The sequence below is a fragment of the Gavia stellata genome, chromosome 2 (genome assembly GCF_030936135.1).
Source record: "Gavia stellata isolate bGavSte3 chromosome 2, bGavSte3.hap2, whole genome shotgun sequence".
Taxonomy (NCBI): Eukaryota; Metazoa; Chordata; class Aves; order Gaviiformes; family Gaviidae; genus Gavia; species Gavia stellata.
Genome location: NC_082595.1, coordinates 39,522,850 through 39,536,827, shown reverse-complemented (window position 1 = coordinate 39,536,827; position 13,978 = coordinate 39,522,850). Strand labels below are relative to the sequence as shown.

The window sequence follows — 13,978 nt, the reverse complement described above, 5'->3', positions numbered from 1 at the left end:
CAAAACATGAACAGACTTTCTGGAACAAAGGAAAGGATCATTTGTATTCTGAGATGGGTGTCAGACATGCTGTCAGCAGTAGAAGGCTTAGGCATCTTATAAGAAATGAATCATGCTTACTTAGGCAAGAAAACATAAGATTAGTGAAGAGTTGGCTTCCTTCAAAATAAGAATGTGCAGATATATTTGAAGTGATTAGCAATACCAGTACTGTACCTGAAGACACAGTGTCATCCTCAGAAACCTCAGTGTCTTTAAAATCCAAAGTGAAGGACCTGAAGGCAAATTTATAGCTGTAAGGAGCCTTCTTGCCTAATACATATTTGATTAAATACCAAAATGCACTATTGAAAACCTAAAATCAAAAAGAGGAAAAGCATTCAAAGAATGATTCATTTTTAAAAGCTGATTTATATTGATCCTAATTATTGTTTCAAAACCTGTTTAGCTCTTCTTTTTTCATGTAAAAATGAAGTCTTTAACTTCCTCTGACAAACACAGTATCTGAAAATTAGTCCCAACTGTAGGACTACAATGCTTCAAGCCAACAATCAAAAGAAAATCTGTTTCATGCCTGGCTTATTAAATACAGGACTGATTCTACAGCATTAGTTTTTATCACCCAAAAATATTGTAGTAGTTTATCTGAAGTGAGTTGATGGTCTCATACCAGAGGATAGAAGAACACATTATGATCACCATCATGACAACCGGCATTCTTGCTCAATTGTTCTGAATTGAAGAACACAGTAATAACTTATTGGAAAAAACATAATTTTTCTCTTTCATTGTCCTTATTTTCAGATTTTTCTGCTTTCTGGAAACATTTTATCCTAAGTTATGTATTTTAATATTAATAAACACTTCTTTTATTTTGAAATATTTAAGACTGGTGAATAAAGAATGTCCTTTACTACATTCTTATATTTAGAATAATTTTTCACTGTTTGTATTAAAGATAGATAATTTCCATACTTTCATTCTGGAATCACTGTCAGCTCAGTGCCTCTCATTTACATCACTTCTGGTTTTTCATTCCTTTACAACTACACATTGGTCATCTTAGAGGGGGAGAGAGGAAGAGATATGTATGTTCATGCCTACTGAATTGTTCTTAAGGTCCCTAAGTTTTACACATATTTCATATGAGTGTATATATTTAAAATTTGTATTTTCCATTCCAGAGAGGTCAAACAGATTTTTTTCTGTTGGACTTGGCATGAAGATCACCTCTTTCATGAGTGGTGCACCTGGAATCGGTCTTTCTTAATTCTGCTGTTTTGCTGAATTTGAGCCTGGTGTCAAGCCCATGTATAAAAGCACTGGCTTAAGTGTTCTATTTTTTAATATCAGTGATTATAAAAATACTAATCCCTTTCTTCTATTCAGTCTTCTAAAATATATGGTCTAAACTGCATGAGCTTTCTAGTACTTTGATGAAAGTAAGCAAATCTGGAATATATGAAGTACTGACTGTAGAAAAATCAAGTTATAGCAGTATTATCAACATTTGCATATAAATAAAAAATAGTGTCTCTTTTACATAACTTTTTTTGTTGCAAACTTTTTGTAATATTGAAAAGCTACAGTATAGAGATCTACAGAAAAGTGTAATGTTTTCATCATGTATCTAAAACCCGTTTAATTTCACACACACAGAGCAAAAAAGTTGAAAAAGAATGTTGCAGTTTCAAAAAACAAAGAAAAACAACTCAGAAATACTGTGAGTGAAAAAAAACCTCATTGTCTTCAGTAATATAAGCCATAATGTTGTTTTCCTGTAACATCAATATTAGACACAGAAAGGCTTTTCTGCATTTCAGGTAGTATCTTTTAAATCCAAAATTAAGTCATAAAATAAAAAAAACCTGATGCTTTCTGCCCCAAAGTGTGCTAAGCTAAACTGACAAAATTAGACTCAAATTTACAATGCACTACTCTGTGCATATTAAATTTTTTTGTTCGTATTAAAAGAAGATAATTGTAGTACACAGTTGCAAGTTATGTCATTTGGGCTTACATTTACTAACGAATGCCACATCTGGAGCACTCAGGAGGTCCTTTTTAAAAGCATTGTCATTGGTTTGAAGAGGGTAACGACAATGTTAAGCTGTTATCCAGCTTCTGTAGCCTTTATGTTTATTAAAATTGTTTGTTCACCTTGAAGTGTTCTTCAGCCATTCCAGTACCATGGATGCCAGGAGGACAGTGACTTAGTTCTAACTCCTTCAAGGCTTTAGGAAGCTCAGGCTTACTGCTGAAATTATTTATCACGTTTCCAACAGCTTTCAGTATAGCTGTAGCCTGTTCTATGAATCGGTAGCTCTCCTGGAGAGAGAGAAGAAAAACAACCATTGTTAAAAAGATTGCTTTAAGATTTTTTTTTGTTTTCTTTCTAGGCTGTGACAGCATACAAGCATTTTTTCTGTGCTGAAGTACAAAACTTTTCCTAAGTCAAGTAATTGTTATTAATTTTATAAACTGTAAAATCAATTAGGTCTCTGGTATTCAAAAGCATACAAAATTTTCACTGATTTTAGCTACTGAAATAAAAATGTTACAACACTATAACAGGCAGCATAACATATATTTGTTAAGGATTTTATTTTTTCTGTATCATTAGTTCTAGAACATATAATCAAAAATAAGATGCACATAGAGACATTCTACTGCAGTGATAATAAGAGTCTTGTTAGTTGAAATGCACAGCATCTCTTCTATTATAGAAGGACAGATGAGTATCTGTATCCCGCTGAAAACAACGTCCAAATACATGCTGCCTAAAGCATCATTAACCTTCATCAGGATTTCTGTGCAAGAATGTGGACACTTTCCTGCAAATGACACTCTGCAAAGAATTTGCTGTCTTCAAAAGAGAGTGAAGAGCAGACCCCAGGATATAATTCTACTTTATTTTCTTGATGAGGGATAGCTTTCATCCACAATCTGAAGACAAGGACACAGTAGAGCCACAAGACGTTTTTAATGGCCCAACTTCTTATATTTAAACTTCTTCGCTACAATAAATGTAATAAATTTGCATAAGCTGCTTTAATGTCCTATATTAGGACCCTGAATCTACACTGCTATATAATTTTGCTGTTACACTCACCTTTCAAAATATTTTTGCACAACGGTGCTCTAGAAGCTATACTCCCTCCCCTCAGTGCCCATGACAAATATTTGGGCCTACTGCTTGCCAAAGAAACCATGAAAATATGGACGGTAGTGATATCTGTCTGGATTGTAAGCAACAAAGAACAAAAGCTGTAGTAATTACTCCCCTGGGCCTCTTATCTCAGCTATGAAAAGCTGTTTGAATCAATTGTTCATTTTAGGTATAAAAGCTACACTGGGACCCAGTGAGTAATATGTGATCTCATGGGACAAAACAAACTTTACTGATGTGACAGTTTATTTTACTAGGCAGGTATTTTTAAATATTAATTTATATCTGTACATGTATTTTATCACTTTTATCACATGCCTCAAAGAGAGAGCTTATACACTACCTCTGACATATGTATTTCAACAAGAGTATTTTTAACATTTCATTTTACACTGCTATTCTATGTAAACCACGATACTATCCAATGCTTACTTACATATTTATATAAGACAATTATTGCAACATCGATCTCGGTGCCTGCTGTTTTGTAAAACATGTTTCTTTTATGCACTCATCCATTTCATATTGAAATTAATATTATACCATTAAATATAATATCTCTAAATGAAAATCCAACAGTACTTCACTTTAAAAGTAAGTAATAGTCAGAAACACCTTTATCACAATGCTTAATTAGTTCTGGTTATGCATACCTTTTCAAGACCCAGCATCACAGTATCCTCTTCTCCAAAGACACATGGCACCATGCTACACAGATGAATATGGTGCCCTATGGGAGAACTTACTGTGAAGAGCAATATGTGTCGCCTACATGCAAGGAAAAAAAAAAAAAAAAAAACAACCAAAAAGTACTCTTTCTTTTTTTAAATCACAGCAATTCTTAAGCTTTTCCTTTCATACATTTGGCAAAAATTAAATCCATTCCTAGATAAACTGGCTCTTCAAATCCTGCATTTCTATCTCCTTGCTTCTCAAGAACCTCCAAACATAGGTAGTAAGTGAAATCAGAGAAGTCACTATTACTCTATTTTTATTTTATTTATTTAGGTTTTATTTTGGTTTTCTTCAGCAAAACAGGTAGTTTGACTATTTCAGATCGTTAAACACCCAAAGTTTTTTAGTCAGTATTATAGTTAGCTACACATAAAAACATATTTGCTCTAGAAAGCTTGGAGAAGTCAGGTGTTCTGGTCATACATTACTTAGATCATAATTTCCATGTTTGCATTGACAAAACCAGAAAAAATTGACACATAATTTTGTCAGGCTAGATGAACACTATAGAGTGACCGTTTTATGCAGCAATTGCAGGCCAAACCACTCAAGTGTAACCTCCTAAGGTGGCAAACAACAGAAATTCATTATGTCTTACTGGGATACACTCATCTCAGCTCATTCTTGTTTGCCTGATCATATCCTATAACAGATTCCAATCATAAAAGAAACCATTCCTAACTATAGTTACACACACAGGGGATTCATGCTCTTCTGTCCAGTCAACAATGTCCTGCAGTCCCACTGAAATACTTGAGAAGCTTGCTGATATCAAATGGTGAAGCTTCATGGTCTTATATCATTGTCAGAGTGGCATTTAGCTGGAGAGGTTCATCCAGGCCACAGCTTCAAAGTGTTAAGCAGAGATCCATCAGTGAACCTAAGAAAGGACAGTTACCCCCACACACACACTCACACTTCTTTAATTGCGTCTTCTTGTGAGTGAAATTTAAAATGCCCCCTGGCCACCAACAGAATGAGGGAACAAAGTGCCTTCTGGCTTAGCAAGTCATTTCTCATTTGGAATGAAATGGGGGAGCAGTCAATAAGCCCATTTGTCTCCCACACCTACTGTAAATTAAAGCTTCCTGAAAGCCTGCTGGCTCTGCCTGCAGTAGAGAGAATCAAATGTGAGAAGCTTATCAATTTGAGCTGCCTGTATCTCTGGTAGCTTTTAAATTCGCAGGGGCAAAAAAGATGAATGTTTTTGGCTTCCCTACAGGACAGAGATATGCAACTTTTGGAAACTACACTAAGAATGTGGTGACAGAACTAACCTATAAACACAATAACTTTTCCATTTTTAGTCTGAATCAAAACAAATAGAGGGCACTATTAAAGATCTTTGATTTAATATCAATGTGCTAGTATTGTGGTATTTACTTTCTATGCCTATTTATTTGAAATCTTACTTGATTTTTTAAAGATACATTTTGTCTCATCTCTTTGAGATTAAACTGGTGATTCTCTGTATTTGGAAAAGTAGAAGGCCCCAATGAATTAGTCAGTAACTGTATGCTTATGGCAACATATGAAGATGTCATCTTCCTTGTTTCACTGGAAGCATTTTCAGAAACTAACAAATATTAAAGACTTGCCTTTCATCTATTTATTTATTTAAACAATCAGGCAATGCTCTACACTGAATATCTAGAGTTACATGCAAAGAGAAATAAATCATATTAAGCACTATGTAAATGTGAAATAAGATATGGAAGGCTTCATGGATAACCTCAGAATTTTTCCTGTCATGTTTCATAAATCCTGTTTCAAGAAAAGCTATGAAACCTCTTATGGTATCATCATTCTTTTACAGTTCCACTAAAAATCCTAATTCTTGAATTTGTGTTGGTACTCCAGGAAACATCTCAAAATCATTCTAGTTAGAAACACTTTTAAGTAGTAATTTGTATTCTAGTTTGTTTTTTAAAAATCAGTGCGATTTTTCTTGCTAAATGCTCTTAAATAAAAGTAAATAATTCAAAATCTTTATTAAAGTTTTGGTAATTATTTTAAATTCATAGCAATTTTGCAGTCTTACCAAATCCTAGCTATCAACCAGTTTGATATTGCAAAAACTTACGTTTTAGGAAATAAATTCTTAGTTACTGTGTAAAGTAAAAGACCATCTCAAGCCTTAAGACTAAAGTGTTAGGACAGAAATGAAGCCTCGTACATACCCAACAGGAAGATTTAACACAGTAGCTTTGGTTGCGGATGTATGCATCTTTAACACAAGTTCTCCAGGTGTCACACATTTCCAAGAGAAATGTTCAACCATGAGCACACCCTTTGAAATACTAGAACATTCTCGTTTAGTACCTAGAATAAGAAAGAAATAAACCTCCACAATTGGGGGAGAGGGGGATAACAGTAAAATGAAGACAAATACACTTATGCAGAATCTGTATCTCCTTCACAATCATTGAAGTTTTCATTTAGGCTTTGATAACTCAGAGAAAAGAGACAGTAATTTAAAATGCATAGGTAGTACAGAATCTGTCTTATTTGTACCATTTACTAGAAAATAATGGTTAAAAGAATCTTCCAAGTCCCTTCAGGCTGCTCTAAAACTCCATAAAAATCCATTCTGTTCACATGCAAAGGAAGCAAACAGCCATACAAAGCTTATATTTATATCATAGTTTAATTATTTTAATGGGATGGTGAGTTTGGTTTTTTTAAGCTTTCCTTTGGATCTATCTACTCTACTCTAGATGCACTAAAATTATGTCCATATGCAATGTTTAAATGTCTGATTAACTTAAGCTGATTGTCATAACATGCATTAGCTTTTCTGAATGCCATTCTATGACTTCCATAAAATACAACAGATTTTGATTTAAACCATCCAAGCTATTGGATCTTGAAATAAGCCAGCTGTAAATATACTTAAGAGCTTACAACGCACAAGTTTAAAAGTCACTTCAAAAATAAACTTTGATCATACTGCTGATTTTAGTTCATTTTGATCAGCTAAGGCATAAAGAAGCTTGCAAGAATGGAATTTGTAGAAAAAAAACCCTAAGAAAGAGAAGGAAATCCATACCAGAAATATATTGATGAAAAGCTTGCAGCACATCTTAATAAAGGGAGGGATCCTTTCAAGAAAATACTTATGATCAATACTAAATAACAAGAAAGTATTACTGGAATATTAGTGTACTTCCTAGAATCTATTTGACTGTTTAATGCTAAACTCTCAAACTGTGCCAGAATACACCACAGCCAAACACAACAGCACAGACATATTCAAGTATGGGAAAACACAACATTAACATCCACTTTTCTGTGCTGGCCTTACCTCCAGTATCATCCCAGCGTACTAATGCAGAAAAACCAACCAGGATTTCAATGGGCATTAGACTGTCCACAAGTAAATAATAGAAGACTCGGTCATCAGTAGACTGCATAGAAAAACAGACATTTGTTCCTATTTCATTTTCATTGAATGCTGTCTGTCTGGGCTTATACAACATATGACTAAGATTTTGGATATCATGACCCTGGATATGGTATGGGAAATAAGTAGTTAACTGTCACTACTTCTTCCAAATTTCAGATATGTCATTTAAGCCCAGAGCCTCATGCTGCATGTATAAACCATAATGTTCAGTTAAGAGATAAAAGGAAGCAGAAAAGTTTCTTGAATGAGTATTTATCTACTTTTATGAGATATTCTTCATATGTACCTCAGTTTAGTAGTTCTGCTTGCCAAACAACATTCAGTGAAGACCAAAAATTTTGTTATGTGCTGCAACTTTCTGTTTCTAATTAATTACAGTAAGCTTGAAAGAAATAAGCACTCTTAATTTGTAGCACAAGACTGATTCTATCTCATTATGTTTTTTCCTACAAAAATATATGGAGGCAGCTTTTTTCACACTCAACTTTAATACATAATTCCTATGTCAATATTAGAAACTCTAGAATGATTCTACCGTTCCTAGAAATTCTTCAAAATCTGAAGGTGAATGAGCTGCTTTGCTTCAGAACTGTTTTAATACATGTCTTCCTACATTCTCCGGAGTCATATCAATACATTTTTTGTATTTGATCCTGGAACTCCGCTACTTTTATCTTCATAGCATAATATAAAAGGGTTCTTTTATAAGTCTCATACAGAATTTACCCAATGGTGTAAACACCTCATCTGTATCAATGTAAAAAAATAGAATGGTTTTCTAGCAAAGGGTTAGTTTTTCAGCACAATAGCACACAGACTTACATAGTCTTGATGCTGATTATGCCTTGTGAAAGTGTATCGTGCAGCGAATAGGAAAATTTCTTGTGATGTGATTACAAATATGGAGAGGTGTGAAATTGCAGGTATACTACAATTATGAAGCATAAACCATGTAAACCTCCTCAGTACAGGATTTTACATAAAGTTCACACCTGGAGTTTACAATTCAGTACTCTACAATTACATTTCAGTTACAGTATAAAACTAGAGCTGGAACAGGATATTCAAGCATGTTGAATAACCTTCTGATAATATGGACTAATGGCAGGTTTAAAGAAACACTGTAATTTCAGTGCAACTAAGGGGTATTTCTAATCGCTGCAACAGAATCTTGTAAGTTGCTAAAGGACTTAGCATGTAAAGTGAAAATGGAGGGCTATGCTATACAGACTATTTGGGTTTTAGGTGACAGGTGAAGATGAAGGAGAATTGAAGGGCAGATTCTGCAGATGAATCATCATTAAATTTAATTTAGTCTCTAAATTGTTATAAGGTAGATTTAAATCGAGATAAAGAGAGGATGGAGGTCTGATTCACTGTAATACATACTCTCACTACCAACTTTCATGATTTACATACTCAGTTTTTATATTACTGTGCAACAGCATTCCATAACATTTTTTTCCTGTCTTAAACGCAGTGAAATACTTTTGGATATTTGCTCACAAACATCTTTGCATTGACTATAGCAATCTTAAGCCATTATTATTTTTTCAGTAATAGCAGTTCTGTGTGATCTACCAATGTCATTTAGGATATATCTATTATCTAATTATGAATACTGTAAAAAATAAAAAAAGCACAAAAAACTCAACACAATCATATACCTTAAAATCCGTCTTCTGATAGTTATAAGCATACGTATGTGGTTTGTGGAAAACATACAGGTTCCTAGGGAGAAAATAAAATAAAAATACATGCAGGAAAATAATCTTAGTATAAATGATATATTTCAGGTAAATCTCTATTTCATAGCATAAGATACTAACTTTACTTTCATAAATCAGACTCCCAGCTATTTATCAAAAATGGTTCACCATTTTTAGTTTCATAAAAGGTGAATAAAATTCATCTCCAGAGAAAGCAGCTGACATTAATTTCTACCTCTGCTGCACTTCTACAGTTTTCCATTGGAGGTCAGGCCACTAATTTGTTCAATCTGAATCCATAAATGGTAATAGGATAATATTACTCTGAAACTTAAATGCCTACCTGAAAATTACTGTAATAAAGTTATGTATAAAGTCTCACGGTAAGGAAGAACTATTTTGTATAGTTTATTATTGTGCTTTTTCAATTCTCTGGTGTTTGCACACCTTCAGAAAGCCACTTAATTCCTGACAACAATTTTTTCTGACCTGGATTTAACCAAGGGCAACATAAATGACTTCAGCTTTAATTGAGGATGAAATCAGATGCAAAGTCCAATGTTCTATGTAAAAGAAATGTTTTGATTAGCCAGAAACATCACAGGGATCCTGATCCATTGTTGACATATCAATTCCTGCAATGACTAAAATTTTCTTTATTTCTCAAAGTTGATATGAACTCTGAACATTCATCTTCTTTTCACTCTGTCCGAGATATAGGCATGTCAGACAAGGAAATGCTTTCAACAGAACTGACTGGTAAAATGAAAATCTTAGGTGCCTAATTTCTTCTGAGTGATAAATTCTTCAAAGGTCAATCAAGATGCTTTGTTAACAGATACTTTATCAGTTCACTGTGAAAATAAGTAAACTCTCACCCACTTAGGGACAGGAATAAGAAACTGACAAATGCTCTATACATTAATTAATATTGCAGTGCTCTACAGAAGGTTAACAGTACTTTAACGTTTGGCTAACAAGTTAAAAACTTCATATTTTACATCCTTTGTGTATGACACTGTGAGCACGTCTTTGAAAGAAAAGGAAATTAACTTTGCTTGTGATGCTTTTCTCTGAAGGCCGTATCTTCCTGGACCTGGGGCTCCCTAAAATTAGGCAGGCAAACCTTAACAAGGTCTGAAGTGATCTATGATCTTTTAATCCTAAAGTTCCTGTAGTGCTGCTGGTATAAAAGTTATACATTCTCCCTCAGACAGGGAGCAGAGTCTAATACCTGCTCAAGAAAACATTAATTTATGAAAATAAAAGCTTCACAAAGAAATCTCAGTTACAAATTCAAATGAAAAAACACCTGGATGAATTTTCTCTGATATAATTACTCCCCTCAGCAATGTCAGATTCTCTAAGGGATCTATAGTGTATCAGGCTTCTTAAATCTGAAAGACAGAAGCTACAGATACTATGCTGCAATTACACTAGCTTTTTCATGTCTGCAGCGGTATAAATGCCTTGGAATTATATTGAAAAGGGAGGGAAAGAAAGCACCTAGTTGACCAAGCTGAGCTATGTTGATGGCAACAGAAGACTTCAACAACTTTCTTTGCCTTAGAATTGTGTTGTTCAGATGCAGAACGTGTCTGCCCAGCGGCTGATGGGTCGGGTATGTGAGCACCTTAATGGCTGCAGCTCCATGACCTACCATCTTCCACCCACGTTTCAGCCTGACATATGCTTTATGAAGCTAGTGGTTGTGTTCTCCGCTGTACTCTGGAGTACATACTCAAGACAGAGTGTGGGGCTGCACCTACAAACTCACTGCCAACAGACACAGTAAATCTGGTCGGAAGAGTAGCCTTGGGACTACCCTGAAAGGCAGGATCTGTTGATTTGTTTCTAAACTGAACTAAAAGAAGATCTGTTGAGAAGGTACAGTTTTTATATAGCCACAATTCGCATATTACATACGCATATTTTATGGAATAAAGCCCAAAACCTCTGTTCCTTACTGGAAACAAACACAGAAGTCTTCAAAGCTAATCCATGTTTCCCTGGAAACAGAAGTCCTTTCTGACTTGATTTCTTCCTCTGATTTGTCCCCTGTCTGGCTGTTCATACCAGTATCAGCTGTTTCTGACATTCGTTTTGCATCAGAATTGATATTCTCATGTAATTCTTCTGGAGAGATAAGACACACAGAGTCAATACAGTGACAATACGCACATTAAAGTAGTATTCTTATATTGAAAAATTATCCTAAAATTACTAGGATATTTTCCATACATCTCAGAGTTTAAAAATAAAAACTAAAGCACTAACCTAAAAAGCTCAAAAGGTGACTGAAACAACTCTGTACAGATATTAATTGCTTACATCTGCAACTGCTTAAGTATTCTGCCTCAATATACTATCACATATTGAACTGTGCACTAGAAAGTTTAATATGAGCATGTTAGGTGAACATATATACCAATTCTGCAAACCTGAAGTCATCTATATAAAGAAAAATACAACCCCTTGTCCAAAGCTCCTATTCAGTGAAAAGTGGATGGGGCAGTATCATAAAATTTTTACAACCCACAGAAAAAAAAAAATACATAGAATTGTGGAGGACACAAAGACCGATCCTTGCCTCTAGTACTTAGTACCCCCTGTGATGCTACTCACACAAGTCAGTCTAACCACTTGTAAACAGAAATAGATTTGAACTAGATTACATGAATTTTCTTGTAGGAAAATCAGAACTACTGTCAGATTCATACCAAAATATAAACACGGAAATGCCATGTAGACACATTTTGCAATCACTTAAGAACTTTTTAAGTTGTGTTGTAATGTTACTTTCTTTGCCTTTACTCTGTGAGATTCATATGAGTAGTTATTGAAGATGTTTAATCTGTCCCAAAAAGAAGTTTTGAGAATAGCTCAGAACAGCTGAGAACAGTAGACAGAACAGCTCAAACATGAACAGCTATTAATTCAGAATGTTTGCTGAGGAAAAAACTGAGGTAATATCCAAACAGGTAAGGTATAACAAATGAGAAAGCTAATTAGAAAAATACATTATTTATATTTAAATGTGCTTTGTAATACTTCATGATCAGTGAGACACACAGTGATGTGGTGGATAACTAATAAGTTTATAAGATGTAGGTGGCTCTAAATTAGTTTGCAACTATTTTTTTAAGACTTCAGAGAAATGTAATGTAAGGAAACGCACCAAAGACTTTTTCTCTTCCTTATGCTATGGAAAAACTAACTGAAAGCTGTAAAATCTAGGCGTTTTCTTAGATTTAAGTTAACATAGGTTTTAGGCCTCCAGTGAAATAACCACAGTGTTTGGCTTGCAAATGTGCATATCACAGAGAGTACAATGAAGGGGTCATCAGAGCAGGACTATGCCCAATATCATCTTCCTGTGGCTCAGTGTTGCTCTTCTTTGTTCATTCTGAACACAAGTACTAGATTACTATCAACAGACCTTCTTTAGGATCAATAGGATCAGTAGATCTCTGCAGCCTTCAAACACAAGATGTGCTCCACACTATTTAAAAGTCAATGCATAAACCTTTCTCTTGACTATGTATGCAGACTGGGGTCAAAGGGAAGATAGCTCTTCCAGTGCAGCTAAAGGAAAGCAAAAACGGTGTCAACAAAATGGCTGAAGTGTCCACACTTCTCATTGAAGAAGTAATGAGAATCTTGTGAGAATGTAATCAAAAAGCATATTTTATCCTTTTTGATCTATGCATTCCAAAGACAGTGCTGTTCAGAGCTTCCTGGCATCATACAGAAATAGAATTTCAAGAAAAAAGTAAATCAAACTGCTAACTATCGTTTACCTTGTATGAGAAACTGCAAAAACTAGGTCATATAATGAAGATGTAATTTATGGAATAAAACTATACATTAATTTGAAGCGTATCTTAAGAGATGTTCAATATAAAGTAGTATTTTAAAACTGACATATGGGAGATAATTTCAGCAAATAATTGTCTGTAATTATCATATAATTTATTCCTTGAACAAACGCAAATACTAATCAAATACACATGGATATAATATGAGCTTATTAAAGTTAAACACTGCAGAGAGCTTCAGAAAACGGAGCAGCATATTTGAATTCAAGAATTTTATGCTACTTAGAACTCAAGCAACAAAGATTAATGTTACAATCAAGCTTAAGAGAAAAAAAGTAACTTGATAAGGGAAACCATTCAAGTACAGAAGTAACAATAAAACATGCATTGTAACAAAAAATAGAAGACAAATAAAACCAGATCAATAACTAAGAGCAGAGCCACATACAAACTAGAACAATTAATCCAAAAAGGCAAAAACGAAAGAGTAGCAAATGAACACACACTAGCAGAGTTTATCACAAAAATCCTTATTTTTAAGGTAAGAAAATACCATACTCCATGAAACCCCCAAAATTATTAGAAAAAGTAATGTTCTTAAGAAAGTGAGAAGACACATTCTAAGACAGTTTAGCATCAAATGCTGTCATTGCTTTTGGTAGCTGCTCATCATTTTTCAAGCACTGGCTCTTTACTGAGATGCTTAATGGAAATCAAGCCCCCCCATCTAACTGCCTACATTTTTGGGTGCCAAAAATGTTCAGTATCTGGACGCTTTGTATCTGGCTCTTTATAGTCATAAGCTAGCTCTTCAGGAGAAAAAAAACACTAAGCAAGCCAAGTAAATGAAAAAGCACAAGAAAATACTACCTTGTAAGGAAAATGTTAAAAATAGTTCAAAATTTAAAGGAGTCCCCTGCCTCAGTTTTCAGGAAGAAGGGACAGGCAGGCTGGCTTATTGGAATAAAGGTACAAAAATGGAAATTTCCCATTTACAGCAGAAATTGCAAGATCTTAACACAGTGAATATGAAGGTTGTAGCCAATTTCTATAACAGAGCACAGAGATAAAAGCACAGGAAATCTCCAATCCACAAAATAGTACTTAAGACATCTTTAAATGTAGGTTTTCTACCATGAGT

At 34.3% G+C, this 13,978-nt stretch overlaps 1 protein-coding gene across 1 annotated transcript in view; it reads right to left on the bottom strand.

The window, feature by feature from the left end:
* Positions 1-13,978, bottom strand: part of ADGB (androglobin) — a 116,740-nt gene that overhangs the window by 45,376 nt on the left and 57,386 nt on the right. Inside the window, exons 17-23 of the mRNA XM_059835579.1 lie at positions 10,987-11,155; positions 8,978-9,041; positions 7,209-7,311; positions 6,085-6,226; positions 3,823-3,937; positions 2,161-2,328; positions 217-355 (exon numbers count right to left, since the gene is read on the bottom strand). Of these exons, the coding sequence (XP_059691562.1) occupies positions 217-355; positions 2,161-2,328; positions 3,823-3,937; positions 6,085-6,226; positions 7,209-7,311; positions 8,978-9,041; positions 10,987-11,155 (900 nt within the window). The remainder of the gene's footprint in view (positions 1-216; positions 356-2,160; positions 2,329-3,822; positions 3,938-6,084; positions 6,227-7,208; positions 7,312-8,977; positions 9,042-10,986; positions 11,156-13,978) is intronic.